Genomic DNA, 19483 nt, shown 5'->3' on the forward strand with positions numbered 1-19483 from the left:
GGCATGCAGCATTCTCTAGTGCAGTGGACCTGTACAAAAATAAAACATTTATTAAAGGTGATCGTATTGCATTAAAACAAGTGATAACTACTGCATTGGTTTGTTACTCAATGTAGCATCATATCTGATGACCTACCATACTATTCTGAGGGATTCTAGTGATTTTATTAATGCTCTTGAACGAGCTAGAGAGTATTCCAATGATTTCAGTCACACGCTTGGTCATGAGGTGTTTGCCTACAGGTTAGTAGACTAGTAGCTATTGGGAGGCATCTTCAATGTGATTTTGGTACACTTAACATTATTATGACACTACACTATCATCCCCATTAAAAATAACAATAAAAGCACATAGCTAACATATGCCCTTTACCGACTTGAATGCATAAAATCAATCAGTAGTTTCTATTCATCAAACAATAATAATTTCATGCATGGGCTGATCCTCCCTTAATGCATCGCATTAGTAAGGATATTAAGTGTACCAAATTAATATAGCTCAGCTGCATGTTGTGTTGCGTAGTGTGTTTTATGTGTACTATGAGCAATACTTGACCATCAAGATTGATGTGGTAATCAACCTCTGCATCTCACTAGGTATAGTCAGTGAGGGCCGTATTAGTATTTATGATGTGTATATTTAGCTGCTGTGTTTGTGATGTCATTCTTACTGATGGGGTTCAACATCATTTCTGCACTTATTGTGACGGCTACTGTGGCCCTCATTATTGTGGACATGCTGGGGATGATGGCATGGGTGGGGATTTCCCTTAATGCTGTATCCCTAGTCAACCTTGTCATGGTAAGTAATGGAAACTTGTTTCAGCGGGTTTAATGTTGTGTGTGTTCTTGTCCAGGCTGTTGGTATATCAGTAGAGTTTTGTTCCCACATTGTTCGATGGTTTGCACATTCACCATATCATAGTAGACTGGAGAGGGCTAAAGATGCCATTACACACATGGGAACCTCAGTAATTACAGTGATAGTATACAACCTACTGTTTAGTGTACTGTTACTATAGGTCCTCAGTGGAATAACGTTCACAAAGTTCCTTGGTGTGTCTGTGTTGGTATTTGCTAAGTCACAAATCTTTGTGGTGAGTGATGATGTTGGGATAGAGCTGTAGTGTGAAGTGTTTCTTCCTCACAGGAATTCTACTTTGCCATGTACATGTTGATGATTGTGTTTGGTGCACTTCATGGACTAGTGTTCCTACCAGTGTTACTGTCCTATATTGGTGAGTGTATGATGGCTAGCTAAGTAGCTATAGCAAGGCTGCATTGTAGGTCCTTCCTCATCCTGGACTCATGTGAGTAATGATGATGTTGTCAACTCAGGAACACAACCTAGACCAGCTCCCCGCAACTCCCCATCACTGGCTCGATCACATGAAGGGGCAAGTGAAGTTGAGTTAGAAAGATCCACCAAAGATGCCAGACTACTAAACTCTTAGCTAGTTTGTTATATTTATTAATTGTTGTCATTTTTAATCAGGCTGCTACATGTGAACATAGATAATATATACCTCCGGACACGGAGGTATATATTATCTATGATGTGAGCTAGCCGGCTAGACTTCTCAGTAGAGTTCATCATATCTATGCAGCTTCTGTACTGCATGCTATTAATCAGACCACTTTGATATCAGCTGCTACACTACTAACACTAGCTATGATGATAACCGTGAATTGTACAGTTTATAATACGCGCGTGTTGCTAGGCGACCACAAGTGACCTCCAATCCAAATAAGGGCATACGTTATGACGACATCAAAGGAGTCACGCGCGAGGCTCACACCACTTTTTGAGTTTTGAGGATAGTTTGGTCGCGTCTCCTTCCTATGAAGATGTGGAGATATTGGGAGATCGTTTTGTTGCTCTACTTCGCTGGCCAGGTTCGTGGTTATGTTCATAGTCTAATATGTGTCGAGTGACTTTCCCTCTCGCCAGGTGTCGTCTCTTAATGACACTATTCATGCCGAGAACACGTGTATCTGGTACGACCAGTGTAAACAGGTCAATGGTAACTGGTTGAACTGTTACAATAATACGCCCAGTGTACTATTAGATGACAATAGCATAGAATATAACACTCTGAAGGACGTCTGCCCCTGGTATATCAGCAGTAAACCAAACTCTACTCGGGTGTGCTGTAATTTAGGTCAGATGAACGCACTAAAGTCTAGTAGTTTAAAACTAGCACAGCAATTGTTGGGACGTTGTCCATCATGTTACAGAAATTTCATGGATATATTTTGTGCCACTACTTGTAACCCCAGCAACTCGCTGTTCATGAATGTAAGAAATGAGTCTCTAGACTTCAACACTAGCATTGGCAGGCCACCTGCAATTAAGACAGTGGATGTTTACTTTACAAACGACTATACAGATAAGTTCTTCAATTCATGTAAAGACGTTCAATTTGCACAGGAGAGCTCCAAGGTGATATCACTAATGTGTGGCTCTAATGATCCTTGTACTGGTCCTAAATGGTTGGAGTTTATGGGTACACCAATGCCTGGATCACCAGCACCTTTCCAATTGAACTTCACTTTCACTGACTACTCCAGTGGTGGTATTATTCCAAAGAATATGACAGCTCGTGATTCCAAACTGATAGGTTGTGACGAGCGCTATCAGGGGTTAACATGTAGTTGTAGTGATTGTCCTGCTGTGTGCCCTGCTACCCCCACCATCCCTCCTGATAAAGGGTCAACAAAGGTAACCTTTATACCCCTTGGGATATTTGTTGGTGTTATTGGCTTTGTCATTTATAACATCATCTTTATGATTTGTGTAATGACCTATCTGGTGTTGCAGTTGTGTAGAGATACTGACAAAAAAGGTTACGAACTTATTGGTATTGCTGATACATCTTTCTGTTTGACTGACATTGGTCGTCGTTGTGAGCACTTTATCAGCAAGCTATTCTCAGTTTGGGGTTATATAGCAGCGACATTCTGGTTTTTAGTAGTGCCTGTAGCTCTGTTATTACTAGCTGCTTGTTGTGTGGGGTTGATGTTCTTTGAAGTAACCACTGATCCTGTTGAGTTGTGGTCTTCACCAAGTAGTCGTGCTAGAAAAGAGAAGGAATATTTTGATCAGCACTTCGGTCCTTTCTATCGTACAGCACAGATAATCATTACTGCTCCACACAGTTCTGATTTTAGCTTTCCTGACAGCCAGAACTATAAAATGATTTATCACTTTAGTGGAGTGTTTCAACAAGATGTCTTGAATGAGGTTAGCAATCCTTGATGGTGCACATAAATAATTATTGTATTATTATTATTATACAGATTTGGCACATGCAAGATGACATTATTCATTTAGAAGTACCATTCAATAAAACAAATGGGACAGTTAACTACGTCTCTTTGAAAGATATATGCTTTCAACCTCTCTCTCCTGATAACCTGAACTGTACAGTATACAGTGTGTTGAACTACTTTCAGAATGACTATGACAAGCTCAACAAGCATGTTACACCAGTCTTTACAGATAGTGCTAACTCATCCACTCACATCCACTATTGCGCTAGGTAAGAAGCGTTTGTAGCTATTGTGTGTATAATGTATTGTACAGGGACCCATCATCTCTGAATGCTACTGGCCTGAATATCCCTTGTATGGCTGAGTATGGTGGACCTGTGGACCCCAGTGTAGCTCTAGGAGGATATGGTGGGTAGTTGATTGTGTCTCTGGTTGAAGTAACATAATATTGTGAGGTCACAGTATAACAGTATACTAATGAAAATGATGTAATGTAGGTAACCATGGTAACCAATGGTCTCGCCTGTGATTGTTCACTATTGATCAAACAAAAATCAGCTAATCGTCATTATTGGCATTACTATATAGCGAACACTAATGTAACACTGCCAGTAAGCTCAAGGCCATATGGGGTAAAGCTTGATTCTAGTAGATAATATTACAATTTCTCTTGTCACATCTTAGCTTGGAATTTTATTTAGCTAATGTAGAACATGCCAACAAAGATTAAACAGGAGTTTTAGCCTCATAGATGATGTGGGCATTTCTACCTACAATGTGATTACTCAGGCTGGACAATAACACTGGGGTCAATGTGTTACACATCATGTACACTTATGAATGCCTGTCTCATAAAATTATTTATTGTTGGTAAAGTAATATTATTGAATTTTATTTCATAAAATCTCCCTAGTAAACAACTAGGCACCAGATTAAAATTGTGTAGCTTCACCTTGTGCAAAAATTATTTTGATATGTTGTATGTGTTCATATTATGGTTCTGTTCGTCCTCTGGCATACTTGCTAATAGTCTCATGTGGCCAGATTACTTTTTTTTGCTCCACCATGGTGATAAGCCTCTGCTCTGAGGGTTTGGGCCTGGAGCCATCAGAGTCTGGTGGGTGATGATTGATTTCACATGACCCTTAAGGAAGGTGTTGATTGCCTTGTTCTCTTTGTTGTCATTGTTTGAAAGGATAGTTCTCTTTGTTCATCATTGTTTCAAAGGATTAAGCTACCAAAGGATTCTTGTCTAATCATCACCTTGTCAGTGGTGAAAACAAATAAGACAGACCAGGCACTTATAATCTCTAATAGACTTTATCCACAATGATGTCATGAGCATAAGATGGCTGCGTTATTTGGGGTACTAATGTACAGGCGCCTATGAAGAAATTGTTTTGATCATCATATTTTACACGTGAAGAAAGATACCAACCAGTAGCCAACAGGTATGGTTATAACGTAACAAAAGCCACTGCAAACAAACGTTATCTCAAAAATTTTCCACCATGCGATACAAATCGTTTATTTTGTTGTCTTGTACCCATATCTGTTGCTTAGAGCTCAATGTCTCCTCCCCTGGCTGAAATATGATTGATCAAACAATTTCTCCGTAGGCGCCTGTACATTAGTACCCCCAAGTAACGCTGCCATCTTTGTCATTGTGGATAACGTCCATTGATAAAGAGCTGTAGCAGAGAGAAAAGCTGTACTGGCCACACAGAGGCTATCATGCTATAATTCTATGGTGGTGATGTGTGTCATTACAGATATGGTTAATGGAAGTGCTCAGTATGATATGGCTAGGGCTATCATCATCACATTTGTCATCAATAATCACAATGAAAAGGAGAAGAATAAACCTGCTGAAAAGTGGGAAGAGGCGTAAGTCGTTATGATGACATGCACACAGACACTCACCCATTACTACACACACTGCTATTTTACACGGTCTAGAGGTGCACTGATATGGAAAGAATTAGATACACTGATGCTGATATTTTGTAGCAGTATGTTCTTGTGTTATGTCTGAGCACAAATATGGATACTACAAAATATAGTAAAGGTAGTTCCCAAAATCTTTTCATAGCAGAAAAAAGGTGGCAATAAAAAAGGTCCATGCAAAAATAATAATTGAGGGTCTTGGCCATCATTTTATCCTCAGTGCTACAAAAAGTAAGGGTGGGAAATTATTGTGTACTTAAGTCAAATAAATATATTCGAATTTCACTGATATCTGAAGTTACCGCTATTGTAATATTGGTACTGATACCAATAGACATTTATTATGTCAGCACACTTGTGCCGCACGTACCCACACACACGCGCGCATGCACACACATTACTACGCACATGTTTATACATGCTCTATTATTTCACATACAACACGTGTGCATAGCATACATTTACAGTGTTATTTGTTGTTACAGTTTTATTAACTACATGAAGTCTTACAAGGAGAAGGTACATAACAGTGCACTTAAGTTCTCCTTTTCCTCTGAGGTGAGGTGTAGACTGTTAAGAATATGTTTCATGTGTCTGTTGTTTAGAGCTCTATTCCTTCTGAGCTTGAACGCGAGAGCCTGGCTGATGTCCGCACCATCATCATCAGCTACATATTGATGTTCTTGTACATTGCACTGTTCCTGGGTAGCTTCGCAAGACGTGTCATCCGAACATTGTATAATCTGTTCAGTAGTGACCATCAAAGGGTACGTGTGCGTTATGTGTTTGTTTGTGTGTGTGTGTGTGTGTGTGGGTGGGTGGGTGGTGGGGTTATTACATGGCAATACAAGTACACATATTTTTGTAAATATCTATTCCACCGTGCTCACTTTACATCATGTTGATCCTCTCTTCCAGTTTGATTTTGGGATGTTGACTAACTCCAGGATAGGACTGGGATTACTAGGTGTCATATTAGTGGCATTGTCAGTAGTTGCTGCCATTGGATTACTCAGTTACTTAAGAATTAAGGCCACCCTGATCATCATTGAGGTGGTGCCATTTCTGGTGTTGGCTGTTGGTACTGACAACTTGTTCATCCTCACTCATGCTTTTGAGGTGGGTTATGTTCAAATTAGAATGTTTTAATGTATTGTGAGCGGCTTACTTTATTCCACGGGCTGGACTGGACTCGCGGACTGAGCTGGAAACAGCTTTAAAACAATAATCCAGGAATTATCCATCTCTTGCACACACTGGAGATACCACTATCGAGCTACAACTGTGCTGCTGCTGGCTCTTCCTTACAAGTCATGACACCAGCGCGTGCGCTAATTAATTAGAATACACTTACGATACATGTGTACTAGCAGTGATACAGCATGATAGGGGCTATTCTTGTAGCGTAGATGCTTTCCTTTGTTGTTTTAGCACTAGTGTTACAGCTGTAGAGATGAGCCAGTAATTATTCTTAGCAGGTAGCTAGGTGGCACCACCAGGCAAGGTGATGGGACTATGCAAATAATCTGGCTCATCACTGCAACCCTAACGCTAGTGTTAAGTACTGAAGCAACAAAGGAAAACATGTATGCTACAACAATAGCCTCTGCAACGCTTTATCACTGCGAGTACACGTGTATCGTAAGTGTACTCTAATTTATTAGTGCATGCGCTAGTCTCATCTGACTTGTAATGAAGAGCAGTACCAGCAGTTATAGCTCGATAGTGGTGTCTCTAGTGTTGCAAGAGATAGATAATTTCTGGATTATTGTTTAAAGGCTGTTTCCAGCTCAGTCCGCAAGTCCAGTCTGGTCCGTGGAATAAAGTAGGCCATTGTGAGCTGATTGTCACTTTGTGTAGAGGAAACAGAGGAGTAAACCAGGTGCACCTGTGAACCTGCTGATTGGTGATGCTCTGGGTGAAGTAGCTCCCAGTATTCTGTTAACTTCTCTGACTGAAACTGCAGCCTTTTTATTAGGTATGTATATGTCTGTGTGAGTCTTAGGGTTCTCCTGTCCAGAGTGCCAAAATTACTTTGTTTTAAAGCACATACACATTAACACATCAGTTTTATAATAATTGTGTTACTCAAAAGTTTTTGCCTCTGTCCACTGTTAGTGCCTGTCTGAGCTTGTGACAAGTCAAGTTCAAACAAACCTGAGCTTCTAAACCTGTCTGTGTATGTTGTGTAATGTGTTGGTGTATGAATTGTGTGTGTACACATGTAGTGTATGTGTATGCATGTGTGATTTTCATAGTGTATAGTGTTACTATGGTGTACTGGTTTCCTTCTTAAGGTGGTATATCAACTATGCCTGCTGTAAGAACGTTCTCATTCTTTGCTGGAACAGCTGTCTTCATTAACTTCCTACTTCAGGTAAAGTATCCCATACATTACACCAGATTGCTGTATATACTTCCAATACTATATGTACACTGGTTAGTTCATGTACTATACTTCCCATAGATATCAGTGTTTACTGCTGTGCTTGGTTTGGACTCTAAGAGAATAGCCAGTAACCGTCCTGACTTGATTTGTTGTGTACGCCTACCCAAGAACGAGGATGATGATGAAGAGAACCATGAGAGTAGTTTATTTCTCTTCATGAGCAATTGTTATGCTCCATTCATATTACACAAGTACATTAGAATGTTAGTGGTAAGTACTGATAGCCATATTGACTCGGACACTTTTTGACTTTTTTTCAGATGTACATTTTCAGTGCACTATTCTTTGGCATGCTAGTTGGAGTGTTCCATGAAGATATTGGATTATCACAGTCCATTGCACTACCAAAAGACTCATACCTACAAGACTACTTTGATGACTTGAGTACATACTTGCACACTGGTCCCCCAGTGTACTTTGTGATCAAGGAAGGCTACAATTACTCTATTGAAGCCAACCAGAACAAGGTGCTGTATTTATATACTTTGTGAGTGTTGAGAGGTTATGCCTTGTTAGATATGCTCCACAGCTGGTTGTAACCAGGACTCTATGGGTGTACAGATATCTAGTGCATCACTGATATCAGAATAGTGAGTAACATATATAACAATGATCTAGACACTGACACTTGTTCACTTTACAGTTCAAAGATTTCTGAACATGCCAGTATTTGGTTGGACTCGTATTTTGCGTGGAGTGATCCTCGTAGTGGGTGTTGTAAGGTGTATAAGAATAGGACAGCAAGTGATGAGACTAGATGTGCTGCTGGTACAAACAAATCCAGTAAGTGTATGCTCGAGCATGTGTGTGTGTGTGTGATGAAGATTTTATGTCTTGCAGTTTGCGATGATTGTTTGGTAAAGGACGTAAACAATAATCGACCTAATTCATCAGAGTTCATGCGATATCTCCCATGGTTCTTGACTAGTAATCCTGATACAACTACATGTAATCAAGGGTGAGTCAAGCTGCTTGTTTGTTTTATTAATATCAAATGTTTTGCTTTGTGTAGGGGACATGCAGCATTCTCTAGTGCAGTAAACGTTAGTAAAAACAACAGCCATGTTATAGGTGATGACAACTAATTACTAATGTAATGTAATTTAAAGGATTCCATGCTAAAGTAGGGATTTTCCCGTATGTAATAACTACTGTCATTCATATCCTTGTTTCACTACTTTTTAACACTGGAGCCCTACTTCATTTTTAATTTTTTTTAATTTGCACTACTTTGTTAAAGCATCTGTGACTGCTTTACTAGAGTATCTTGATCTCATTGCTCAGCTCGAGTGATCTACGCAATAGATTACAGGACATAGTTTCTGTGTCTTGTGTTCTATAGCAAAACTGCAGTTGATAGCACTAGATCATGGAAGGGCTATAGTTGCTTCTAAATCTAAGCATGCTCTGATTGTTCAAGTGCATAGTTGCCATTCATCATGTAATATATTTATAAGTGCAGCTACAGGTAGCTACTCCCTCATACATGTGGTACAAGTGCTTCAGATAGTTTTGTGGCTCTAGTGGACACAGAAAGTTAATGCTTTAGTAGTATGGTTTCCTTACATGAAGAAGGCAACCATGTAATTTAAGATAAAAGGAAAGGCAGAGCACAGGAGGCAGACACTCATTGGAACCACAAAAGGCGTAGGCCACTTGTGGTTTATTAATGTAGTGTGAAATTGTGGCTGTGTGCTGCTTCGTTTGGCCTCTAGCCTTGCGACTGTGGTTAGGTAGGCAAATTTGATGCTAAAAGTCAAGTATGATTATTTCTGTGATTGTAGCAATTTGGTAAGCACTGTTAATTTTAGGGAGAACCCTACTAAACAGTACTACCATACTATTGCATTGTGTTACTCAATGTAGCATCATATCTGATGACCTACCATACTATTCTGAGGGACTCTAGTGATTTTATTAATGCTCTTGAACGAGCCAGAGAGTATTCCGATGATTTCAGTCACACACTTGGTCATGAGGTGTTTGCCTACAGGTTAGTAGACTAGTATCACATCAGTTGATTATGAGTTGTGTTGTGTAGTGTGTTCTATGTGTTCTATGAGCAATACCTGACCATCAAGATTGATGTGGCGATCAACCTTTGCATTTCTCTAGGTATAGTCAATTTACGATATTGTAGTGTGTGCATATTTGCCTGTGTGTCATGTATTGTTTTGTGCAATGCTCTAGGAGTACTAAATACTTGAAATACAAAATGGAAAAAAATTGTGTCATTCTTTTGTTTGATGTGTTATGTACGGGTTCACAAGTTGTAATTATGTTGTAGAAAGTAAACAAACAAGCACAAGGAAAACGAAATTTTTTGTTTGATTAGGTATCATGGAAATAAAAAGTAGTAAAAGAAGGTACCTGTAGATATACTAGTGGACCTTGTACTTGTCCTGTGAAAATTTATGCTATGATAAATACTACACATTGACATAGTGGTGTTGTGCTGACCATGTAGCTGCTGTATTTGTGATGTCATTCTTACTGATGGGGTTTAACATCATTTCGGCACTTATTGTGACGGCTACTGTGGCCCTTATTATTGTGGACATGCTGGGGATGATGGCATGGGTGGGGATTTCCCTTAATGCTATATCCCTAGTCAACCTTGTCATGGTAAGTGATGGAGACTTGTTTCAGTGGATTTAATGTTGTGTGTGTTCTTGTCCAGGCTGTTGGTATATCAGTAGAGTTTTGTTCCCACATTGTTCGATGGTTTGCACATTCACCATATCATAGTAGACTGGAGAGGGCTAAAGATGCCATTACACACATGGGCACCTCGGTAATTACAGTGATAGTATACAACCTACTGTTTAGTGTACTGTTACTATAGGTCCTCAGTGGAATAACATTCACAAAGTTCCTTGGTGTGTCTGTGTTGGTATTTGCTAAGTCACAAATCTTTGTGGTGAGTGATGATGTTGGGATAGAGCTGTAGTGTCAAGTGTTTCTTCATCACAGGAATTCTACTTTGCCATGTACATGTTGATGATCGCGTTTGGTGCACTTCATGGACTAGTGTTCCTACCAGTGTTACTATCCTATATTGGTGAGGGTGTGCATGATGATGTCTGGTGTCACACATGTGTGTATCCATTTCAGGGCCAGGTGTTCCGCTCACTGACATAGACTCCCTTCATTCCTCCTCAAATCATTCTCTTAATGAGGATGCTGTCAATTATGAGCCAGTTAGGCCTCGCTCCCGATCCTCCTCTCGATCCTCAGCAGGCACATATCCTAGATTAGTAGGAAGTGTTGAGCTGGGTAGACCAACTGAAAATACTAAACTCGTTAATGCATGAATTTTGTTCACATTATTTATTTTAAATGAAGAAGATATAATCCAAAATCATCAGGTGTATGAAAGCGTATTTGTTGTGCTGTGACCATGCAATTTCAGCCTTGTAAGAAGATTGGGGAGTAATTCTAAGGCCCAACCTGCGCCTGAACAGAAAGCCGCGTCACGTGCACGAGGATGGCTGCTATTTGTAGCGAAGGCATAACAGAGGACGAGGCAATTATAGCGACTAACAATGACGCGACTTCGTGCAAAAGGTATAAATCAGTGTTATACTTTTTGTGTTGAGTAACCGTATCTGCCAGGTACGCGACGGAGAAGGGATATTGGCGTGACGAGTTTGTGAAACACTTTTGTAAAAAGGCTGAAAGGAAGTCACCCGAAATCAGCCGAGGTAATGTTTTAACCTGCCATTATAGTATATGTGTATTCTTCAGCTGTTTTGGTGCGATTTAATTAGAGAGTGTATGTTATACAAGGGGGTGTCACTCAGGCTCTTGCTGTAGGTAGATCTGCGACCGCGGTCAAACTCTAAGTCAACGGTCAAGGCCACTAAACAGCTCTTACAGTGGGTCAAGGGTCAAGACGATACGGAAGGTTCGAAACCCACAATCGAAAACTATACGTAGCTATTATCAAGTTTACGGGATTATACGTAACTCACAAGAGGTAAGGATCTCTAAGAAGATGTTTTAAAGCTCCATCAGGCATTTCGCCGTAATTATAATAATTTTTCTCTCCCAGCTGCTGGTAGCACGCACTAAGAAAATATTATACTAGGTTACAAGCGCAGGTGCGTATAGGAAAATAGAGAAATAAGTGTAGGTCAAAAGTTTGACAAGAAATGCTCAAGTCACAGGTCAAAGACGATAAATGCTGCAAGTCAAGGGTCAAGGTGAAATTTTCCCCGGTCAAGACTTTGACCGCGGTCGCAGATCTACCTACAGCGTGAGCCGACGTGACACCCCCTTGTTATATTAAAATATCATTCCTCCAGTTGTACTTATAGTTATAGGCTAGGGCGCTATCTTGCCTCCACTTTTTATTTGTGACGTGATTGGTTAGCTAGATAGGGTGTAGTCTACATAGCCAGACCACTACTTTTTCTTTGTGTATGGTAGGGTCCGCAACGTGAAAAATCGATATCCTCCAATCAACTACCTAACTATTGTCATGTGTTAGGCTAAGGGTAACTTGAATAACACCAGTGTGGCAGCCAAGTTTGTCACTTTCTTCTGGTAGAAAACAATACAAATGTCTTAAAATCACGTGATTTTTCGTTGCAGCAGTTCGTAGGGTTCTTCGTATGCCACGATATTCACTCTCAACATTGTTCAAGTAGTCTTTCATCAACTCAAAGTATTGGTGATTTGATTTTATTGGTCAGTTTCCGGTGGCAGCACCATCTGTGTAGCTTTTTGGCGACAGACAAAATGTTTCTTGCTCTGGAGCACAGGACAAGCAGAGCAGCAACTGCGCCGTGGGTCAGCAATGACCAGTACTAGGTAAAGTACCTGCATGCAGAGTATGGTTATAATTGAAGCTTGTTAGCCATCTGGCTGAGCCATCTATATGCTGAAATTCGGCCAAAATGATGCGATTTTTGCAAACAAATACCAGAATGGTTGATACATCAGTGAGACAGTCTCCAACATCAAGGATACGAAGCTTATAAACACCTAACAATACGGCTATCTCACCCAGTAAACGCATAGAGCAATCCAATGCATGAAATAGGAAATAGGCACTCACGTGATCGATATTCAAATCTCGGAAAATACAACTATAATCTATTCCAACGACATTAAAATCACTTGAAATCAAGTAAAAATCAATGTGTGTGCATTAGGTTCAACATCTCGATTAACCCAGCAGTCTGAGACTCTCCCTATGATGCCATCAGAGCATAAAACACACCTGCACTGGTCCAGACCACGCCTGAGTGAACAATTAACACAATTACTTACAAAAGGAGCACAGTGCATGGTTCCTACTCAGAAATGAAAGCAATTTCATAGGTATTTCCACAATTTGAATTTCAATCACGTGAGTGTCTATTTCATGCATTGGATTGCTCTATGCGTTTACTGGGCGAGATAGCCGTATCGTTAGGTGTTTATAAGCTTTGTATCCTTGATGTTGGAGACTGTCTCACTGATGTATCAACCATTCTGGTATTTGTTTGCAAAAATCACATCATTTTGGCCGAATTTCAGCATATAGATGGCTCAGCCAGATGGCTAACAAGCTTCAATTATAACCATACTCCGCATGCAGGTACTTTACCTAGTACTGGTCATTGCTGACCCACGGCGCAGTTGCTGCTCTGCTTGTCCTGTGCTCCAGAGCAAGAAACATTTTGTCTGTCGCCAAAGCGCTGCACAGATCGTGCTGCCACCGGAAACTGACCAATAAAATCAAACCACCAATACTTTGAATTGATGATAGACTACTTGAACAATGTTGAGAGTGAATATCGTTGCATACGAAGAACCCTACGAACTGCTGCAACGAAAAATCACGTGATTTTAAGACATTTGTATCGTTTTCTACTAGAAGAAAGTGACAAATTTGGCTGCCACGCTGGTGTTATTCAAGTTGCACTTAGCCTAACACATGACAACAGTTAGGTAGCTGATTGGAGGATATCGATTTTTCGCATTGCGGACCCTATGTATGGGCAGGAGGTAGTGGTCCAGCTACACAAGACTTGGTCTGATGAGTGTTAGACAAAGTTAACAGTTTCCATAGCTTCTTGCTTGGAAAATGCTACATAACAACAGTATCAGTCTTGTTTGAAGTTTTGCAGTAAAATTTGTTTCACCATGCCAATGTGCAGCTAGCCAATGAAATCAAACTCACCAAATTTTGGTGGAAGTTCACAACTTCATCCAATCTTTCCTACCTATTACAAACAAAGAGTAGCAGTTTGGCCATGCAAGCTATTGTAGTTACTACTGATTCGACTGGTTTGATTCATCATGACAGAATTTATCATGATACTATATGTACCATGAAGCCACCTAACTTCAAAGGCAAACTCCATGATACTTATGCATGGTACATTTAAAGGTGCAGTATACCAAGCCATACAAGTACTGAAACTATACAAGTGTGACAAGCATTTGATGCTGTTTTATGAACAATTGTGGTTGGGAAATGAACAACTCTCACTTCCATACATCCTGCTACAACAACTTTGAATCATTTTGTTGCGGAAATACATGTCTTGACAGGTTATTTAAGCTAAGTAGACCATGCCACTAAATGGTAAACTTATTGTGATCTCCTAACGGGATAATTGTAAACAAAGTGATGGTAATGGTATAAATTTATGCTGTTTTACTCATAAGGTATCTCCTCTGCAGTTCACATCTTCATTTGGTAGCAAAAAGAATTGGCTCAATAAAGTTTTACCCTGAGCATTGTATCAGCCAGGCTCTAGCAGCTGGTACAAACTTTTAATGTTGTCAGGATTGTAGCACTGGTAAGAACAGGTAGTAAACAAGCCTGTTGAGTTAAATAACAGTCTGCAATGGGCTAGCGCTGTTCTTTTGGCTACATTTCCAAGCGCTCTGTGCTGTTGCATTACCTTCAAGCATTCAGGCTGTTTACAATCTTGCAATAAAACGCAACAAGTTATTAGTCATGAACATATTTTACGGGATGTGAAATTATCACTTTTAAGTTAAACCATGGGTGGCTATGGTTCATTTTAAATGTAGCATGGCCTTGATGTGGGAGCAGTATCGCCAATTTCTTTATAGAAAAAAGTCAAGCCAAAATTGATTGTGGGAATTTATTATTGGTCATGTGATGAAAACCATGTGTCAGATTTTGCATCCTACAGCACTCAAACGGAAGTGATTTGTCGCCCTTGCCATCCTATGAGTTGAGAAACGTTGGTTTATGGTGAGAACTAGTGTTATAGTATATTCACAAGCGGTTTGCCGTATTTTGAATATGGACCATGCCCACTTTTCAAGTAACATGAGATGAACACTTTACAATGAAGTTTACCACTATAGAAGTTTAGTAAATGTTGTAAACAGTCTGTAAAACGATGCAGCGGCTTTAAAATACTTGTAAAATCGCTTGATTGAACTTTTCCGTGATACCCTTAGGACTTGCCCGTTCATGTTAACAAACATAGTCACAATGTTAGTTGCTGCTGACCATAATCGAATTGTACAAGTCGATCTATATAATAAATTCAGTGATCAGTCTCATATTGGTTTGGGAGATTAATCGCCTGCAGGCTCTTAGCCTGCAGTTGGCATGGTACATATCAGTTGTATAACGTGCCCTCGTGATTTGCCTGATATGTACACACACGCTCTTGGGCCCTCGAGCTTTGGGTGTACATATCAGTCAAATCACTGGGGCCCATGTTACAACTACATAAAGGAATTTTGAAAATGAGCATGTTATGATGTACAATTTTTTGGCACAACTTAGAATGGTTGTTCAAGACAGTCTTAACAATATACTGAAGGCTGGGAATTTGTTGGTATAGCCTTTTAGTGATATATTTAGGAAAGATGACAAATACTATCTGTAGTAATATAGCTTTAGTCTTATACAACTCTCATTATGAATTGGATAATAGTGTATATGTTTATTGACCAATTCGTCTTCAAAATGCCCCTACATTTTATCCAATGAATGATCCATGATTAATTTTATTAGATGAGTTCACATGATCTGTAAAATATACGTGTTTACCAAATGATTGCTGTAATCACAAGGAAAGTTTTCCATTGAATATTTTCAAGTTACATTTCTACATTTCTATAAAAGTATGATTGTTATCACTGAGACTGTACAATATGTCATAAAAGGTGTTCTTGTTAAGGCCTGCATTCTGGACAAGTACCACTTATCTAGTGACCTATATGTCACTGTAAAAATTGGAGTGGTTAGTCTGCCACTGTAAAATTGTTGAATGTTCTATTAGAGTATTTTTAGTAAAGCTGATGATGGGTATGGTCTTGGCAAATACTATTATGGCCATGTTTTGTACATCATACCATGTGTTGAAGGAATATTCTTTAGTTCATATCTAGATGTAGGAAATGAAATATTTTTAAAAATTGGAATGGTGCTGTAAGCAACAGCAATAACATGGGCACGAGGGTCTTGCCTGATATGTATACCCAAAGCTGATACATTACACTTCCACAGCAGGCTAATATCCCACACTGGGTGAGCAATCACCCGAGTACAACCACTAGATTTGTTTTTTATATCCGTGCTTGAGAAAATTAATTATGGGTTGGCAGCTGGTAGGTTCTGGCTATGTTTTGTCAACATGAATGGACAAGTCCTAGGGATATCACAGAAAAATTCAGTTAAGTGAGTTAAGTGTTTTAAATTAAGGTCGCTGAGTTGTTTAAGGACTGTTTATGGAGTTTACTGAAGACCCAGAGAGATAGGCTTTGTTGTAGAATGATTATTTTATATTATCTGTAATGTGGGTGTGCTCCGTATTTGAAATTGTAATTCCCACAATCAATTTCAGCCTTGTCTGTCATGTAATTGGCTAGCTAGGTTACAGTCTGATACAGTTCAGGCAAGAAATTTTAAAATAATATTCGTAACCAGTTAATACGCAAAGCTTGGGTTGTGTCATTGGAAGTATTTTGAAGGATTACTGGATGCCAAATGGTTGCTCTATTAGGGTAGTTGGGTATTACACCAGTTAACTGGTATAATAATTCATTTCAAAATAACACATGTGTTTAATTCAGTTATTAACACAGGTGGTCCCTGTAGTTGGCAGTCACTAAATGAGTTATAATAGTTACAGTGACTGCACTTGCAACATGCTTGATAATTGAGTTGTAGTTTAGAGACCAATTGTACCAAGATTTGTACTAAAGTGTGTGGGTACTTCATATTGATAGACAATATTGGTGATGGTGAAGATATTGTGTGCTTGACTCCTCTTAGGCCCAACTATCTACCATACTTGTACGGTGTTCTAGATCTCTGGTCTGACTGACAAGTGCACATGCTGGCCTGTACCCTTGTAAGCTCACCTACACTACAGTCTGGCTAGGCTATAGTTGTAATACTTGTTGAAGGAATGTGATAGATCAGTTACTTTTTCTATGGAGTACAACTGATCCATTTAGCCACCTCTACTAGACAACGTTCACGACACGAGACACACCAAATTTACAATGTGACACAACTCTATTATCTGTGATAGTAGTACATTGTATGTCCAACTCCATATTATAAGCTACATGTAATAGCTTAATACTTGACAATTTTACATGCTTTCTTCAGTGGCGCCATTTAGTTGTCTACATAAGAGATTACCTGAAGTGTTTCTCATATGATACACATGATAGTAGTTATTTTCCCCAACTGGTTTGTTTTAAACTTAAAAAGTAGACAGTGTGGTGTTGAATATGAATCAAAATGAAGAAATTATAAACTAATAAACGACTAAGGCAACATAACAGCAATAAGTTTTATCAACAAAGTTGGAAGTTTACTTTCTACTGAAGTGGTTGCTAACTGATGCAACCATATCCGTTACAAACAAATAACATAAACAACAAACATAAATTGAATATCGTCCCTACAAGTACAACTTTATAACAACAGATGCTGTGTGGTGTGTATGTATAGCGGTGGCCTCTTTCTGCCAGTACTAATGTCAGGTAGCATCTTACTATACTGTTGACATGTGGTAGAATAACAGCAGATGGTAGTGTTGCCAGTTTACTCCCTAACATTGACTTATTAGTAGCTGCTACACTAGACTGAACAGACATCTTTGTGTGGCTACTATAATCTTATTAATGCTACAAGTTGGCTTGTTAGCTGTTCGTAGGGGTAACTGCACTGTGTGTGCTATTATTAGTAGAAATGGTAACTTGTGGGGATGATCTTAAGGTTGTGTTAATAACTCTGGTATGTGAGTGGTAACCACTTGTTTGAGTAGCTATAAACTAGAGGTATGCGATTATCTAGATATATTTGATTATCGAGATATCATAAGACTTATCGAGATAAGGATGATAGGTTTATTAATCTAGATAATAGTAAACTTCCGTAAATTATTTGTATACCTGATGGTGTAGGCACCTCCTGGGGGCCCCAACTCTCCTACCACTTGGGAACAGTGTTAAGACAAACATTATTCACTTTTTTATAGTCTTCAAATTTCAATTTGCTTACGTTACTGGTTACAATATTGGCAGCTTACTAAAATAAATAAATGCTTCAGTTATCGAGATGTGTTAGATAATCGAGATAAGTTCAAAGGAAATATCGAGATATGTTTAAATTAGTCATCGCACACCTCTACTATAAACACATGTTGCTTTAAAGTACTTTTCTTCTTTTTTTTCAATGATAATTAATTGCTGGTTCCTTTTTGATAAACAAGTATTGAAAATATTTTAATTACGTACCTTCTTCCAGTAATGGTAGTTAGTGTATCCCTGCCCAGTCATTAAATGGCAATGGTAATTTGTAGTAGTGTATGATTGTTAAGTGTATGACTATTGACTGTGACAACTTGTAAACCAATAGAACTGGTGTATGAGGTGTTTGTGGCTATGTGATGTAGTTTAGAAGATATTGACAACTGAAAATGACCTGTAGATACCAGTTAAGAAATGTTGTAGAAGTGTTCTTAATCCAGGCAATTCCTGGGGTTTACAGAATACCTTGTTTGCAACTTGTAATTGATAAGATATTCGTTGTAATCACAGTTTATAAGAGGAGGCCTGCTACAGTGTAGCAACTGCGCAATGTGCAGTGGTAGTTGTGTATATTATTACTGTTTTCTTAAGAAATTGATGGCCATAGATATCTTTAATGTTATTAAGTCAGCGTAACCATATAACCATGGGAGTAGTGTGAGATGTCATAGCCTGTGACAGTGTGGAGCATCACAATGTATGTGCGAGTGTCTCTGTGTATGGACAATATGGGGCCCTCCTACAACATACTAGAGCTGCTTTAATTAGAATTTGCCTGTGTATACCTGTCTTTTTGTGCGTGTTTGTGTGCATGTAGTGTTTGTATGTGTGTACTGTGTGTAATGGCAATGTGTATGGTTGGTGTGTGTGCACTTTAATAACAAGAACACTGTAATAATAAATTTCCCATTGTATGTTAGGGAAGTTTGCTTTTCTATGAAGTGATTGTTGTTTGATCAATGTAAACATTACCATCTGTTTACACAGTAAACACGACAGCTGTCGTAAGTATTGGTAGCCTTCAAGCCTCAAATGCCAAAGTTGTCTAAAGTAAAAAGCTGTTATAGCAAATCTAAGCCTTCAAAATTGTGATCTACAGAAGTTCTTGTATCTGGATCTTACCTTTCCCTACCACACTGCCATGCAAGTGTTCTCTCTGCAGGCTGGGTATGGATAACATGTACACACATGTGCACACACAGAGTCCGCACACACATTCTCTCCATACACTAGCTATTGACTGATCCCCTCCTGACATTGCTTGTGCCAAGTGTCTCTATC

At 39.1% G+C, this 19483-nt stretch overlaps 3 protein-coding genes across 7 annotated transcripts in view; all 3 read left to right on the forward strand.

Moving 5' to 3' along the window:
- Positions 1-1491, forward strand: part of LOC136249993 (NPC intracellular cholesterol transporter 1-like) — a 14247-nt gene extending 12756 nt beyond the window's left edge. For 2 of the 3 annotated variants that reach the window (XM_066042141.1, XM_066042142.1), the window contains exons 16-23: positions 1-57; positions 117-243; positions 524-597; positions 645-802; positions 858-971; positions 1023-1097; positions 1151-1238; positions 1288-1491. The exon at positions 1-57 is cut by the window's left edge and continues 2 nt beyond it. In XM_066042141.1, the coding sequence (XP_065898213.1) occupies positions 1-57; positions 117-243; positions 524-597; positions 645-802; positions 858-971; positions 1023-1097; positions 1151-1238; positions 1288-1454 (860 nt within the window). In that variant the 3' untranslated portion in view covers positions 1455-1491. Of the gene's footprint in view, positions 58-116; positions 244-523; positions 598-644; positions 803-857; positions 972-1022; positions 1098-1150; positions 1239-1287 lie in introns of those variants that run through there. The other variant, XM_066042143.1, reaches the window with a different exon arrangement.
- A 257-nt stretch (positions 1492-1748) lies between these two features.
- LOC136249992 (NPC intracellular cholesterol transporter 1-like) lies at positions 1749-11030 on the forward strand. 2 transcript variants are annotated; one of them, XM_066042140.1, is made up of 23 exons: positions 1749-1896; positions 1952-3244; positions 3301-3542; positions 3587-3684; positions 5049-5160; positions 5706-5778; positions 5826-5987; positions 6139-6339; positions 7081-7198; positions 7518-7597; positions 7688-7879; positions 7930-8136; positions 8186-8259; positions 8313-8452; positions 8510-8627; positions 8682-8740; positions 9536-9662; positions 9711-9784; positions 10137-10294; positions 10350-10463; positions 10515-10589; positions 10643-10730; positions 10784-11030. In XM_066042140.1, exons 1-23 carry the CDS (start codon positions 1843-1845, stop codon positions 10981-10983), a joined length of 4059 nt encoding a protein of 1352 aa, XP_065898212.1. In that variant the 5' UTR covers positions 1749-1842; the 3' UTR covers positions 10984-11030. The 2 variants fall into 2 exon arrangements, with proteins under 2 accessions (XP_065898212.1, XP_065898211.1); XM_066042139.1 differs by having other exon boundaries at positions 3587-3681; positions 5046-5160.
- The window catches only part of LOC136249995 (leucine carboxyl methyltransferase 1-like), a 28510-nt gene continuing 19982 nt past the window's right edge, over positions 10956-19483 (forward strand). For both annotated transcript variants that reach the window (XM_066042149.1, XM_066042150.1), the window contains exons 1-3: positions 10956-11037; positions 11082-11236; positions 11285-11373. In XM_066042149.1, the coding sequence (XP_065898221.1) occupies positions 11157-11236; positions 11285-11373 (169 nt within the window). In that variant the 5' untranslated portion in view covers positions 10956-11037; positions 11082-11156. The remainder of the gene's footprint in view (positions 11038-11081; positions 11237-11284; positions 11374-19483) is intronic.

Source organism: Dysidea avara, chromosome 3 (genome assembly GCF_963678975.1).
Source record: "Dysidea avara chromosome 3, odDysAvar1.4, whole genome shotgun sequence".
Taxonomy (NCBI): Eukaryota; Metazoa; Porifera; class Demospongiae; order Dictyoceratida; family Dysideidae; genus Dysidea; species Dysidea avara.

Bases quoted from the DNA above. Each gene is read 5' to 3' on its own strand.
- LOC136249992 (XM_066042140.1), top strand. From the start codon at position 1,843: ATGAAGATGTGGAGATATTGGGAGATCGTTTTGTTGCTCTACTTCGCT. The intron at 7,199-7,517 runs GTATGTATATGT...TTCCTTCTTAAG, and splicing joins AACTGCAGCCTTTTTATTAG to GTGGTATATCAACTATGCCT. The intron at 8,628-8,681 runs GTGAGTCAAGCT...TGCTTTGTGTAG, and splicing joins ACAACTACATGTAATCAAGG to GGGACATGCAGCATTCTCTA.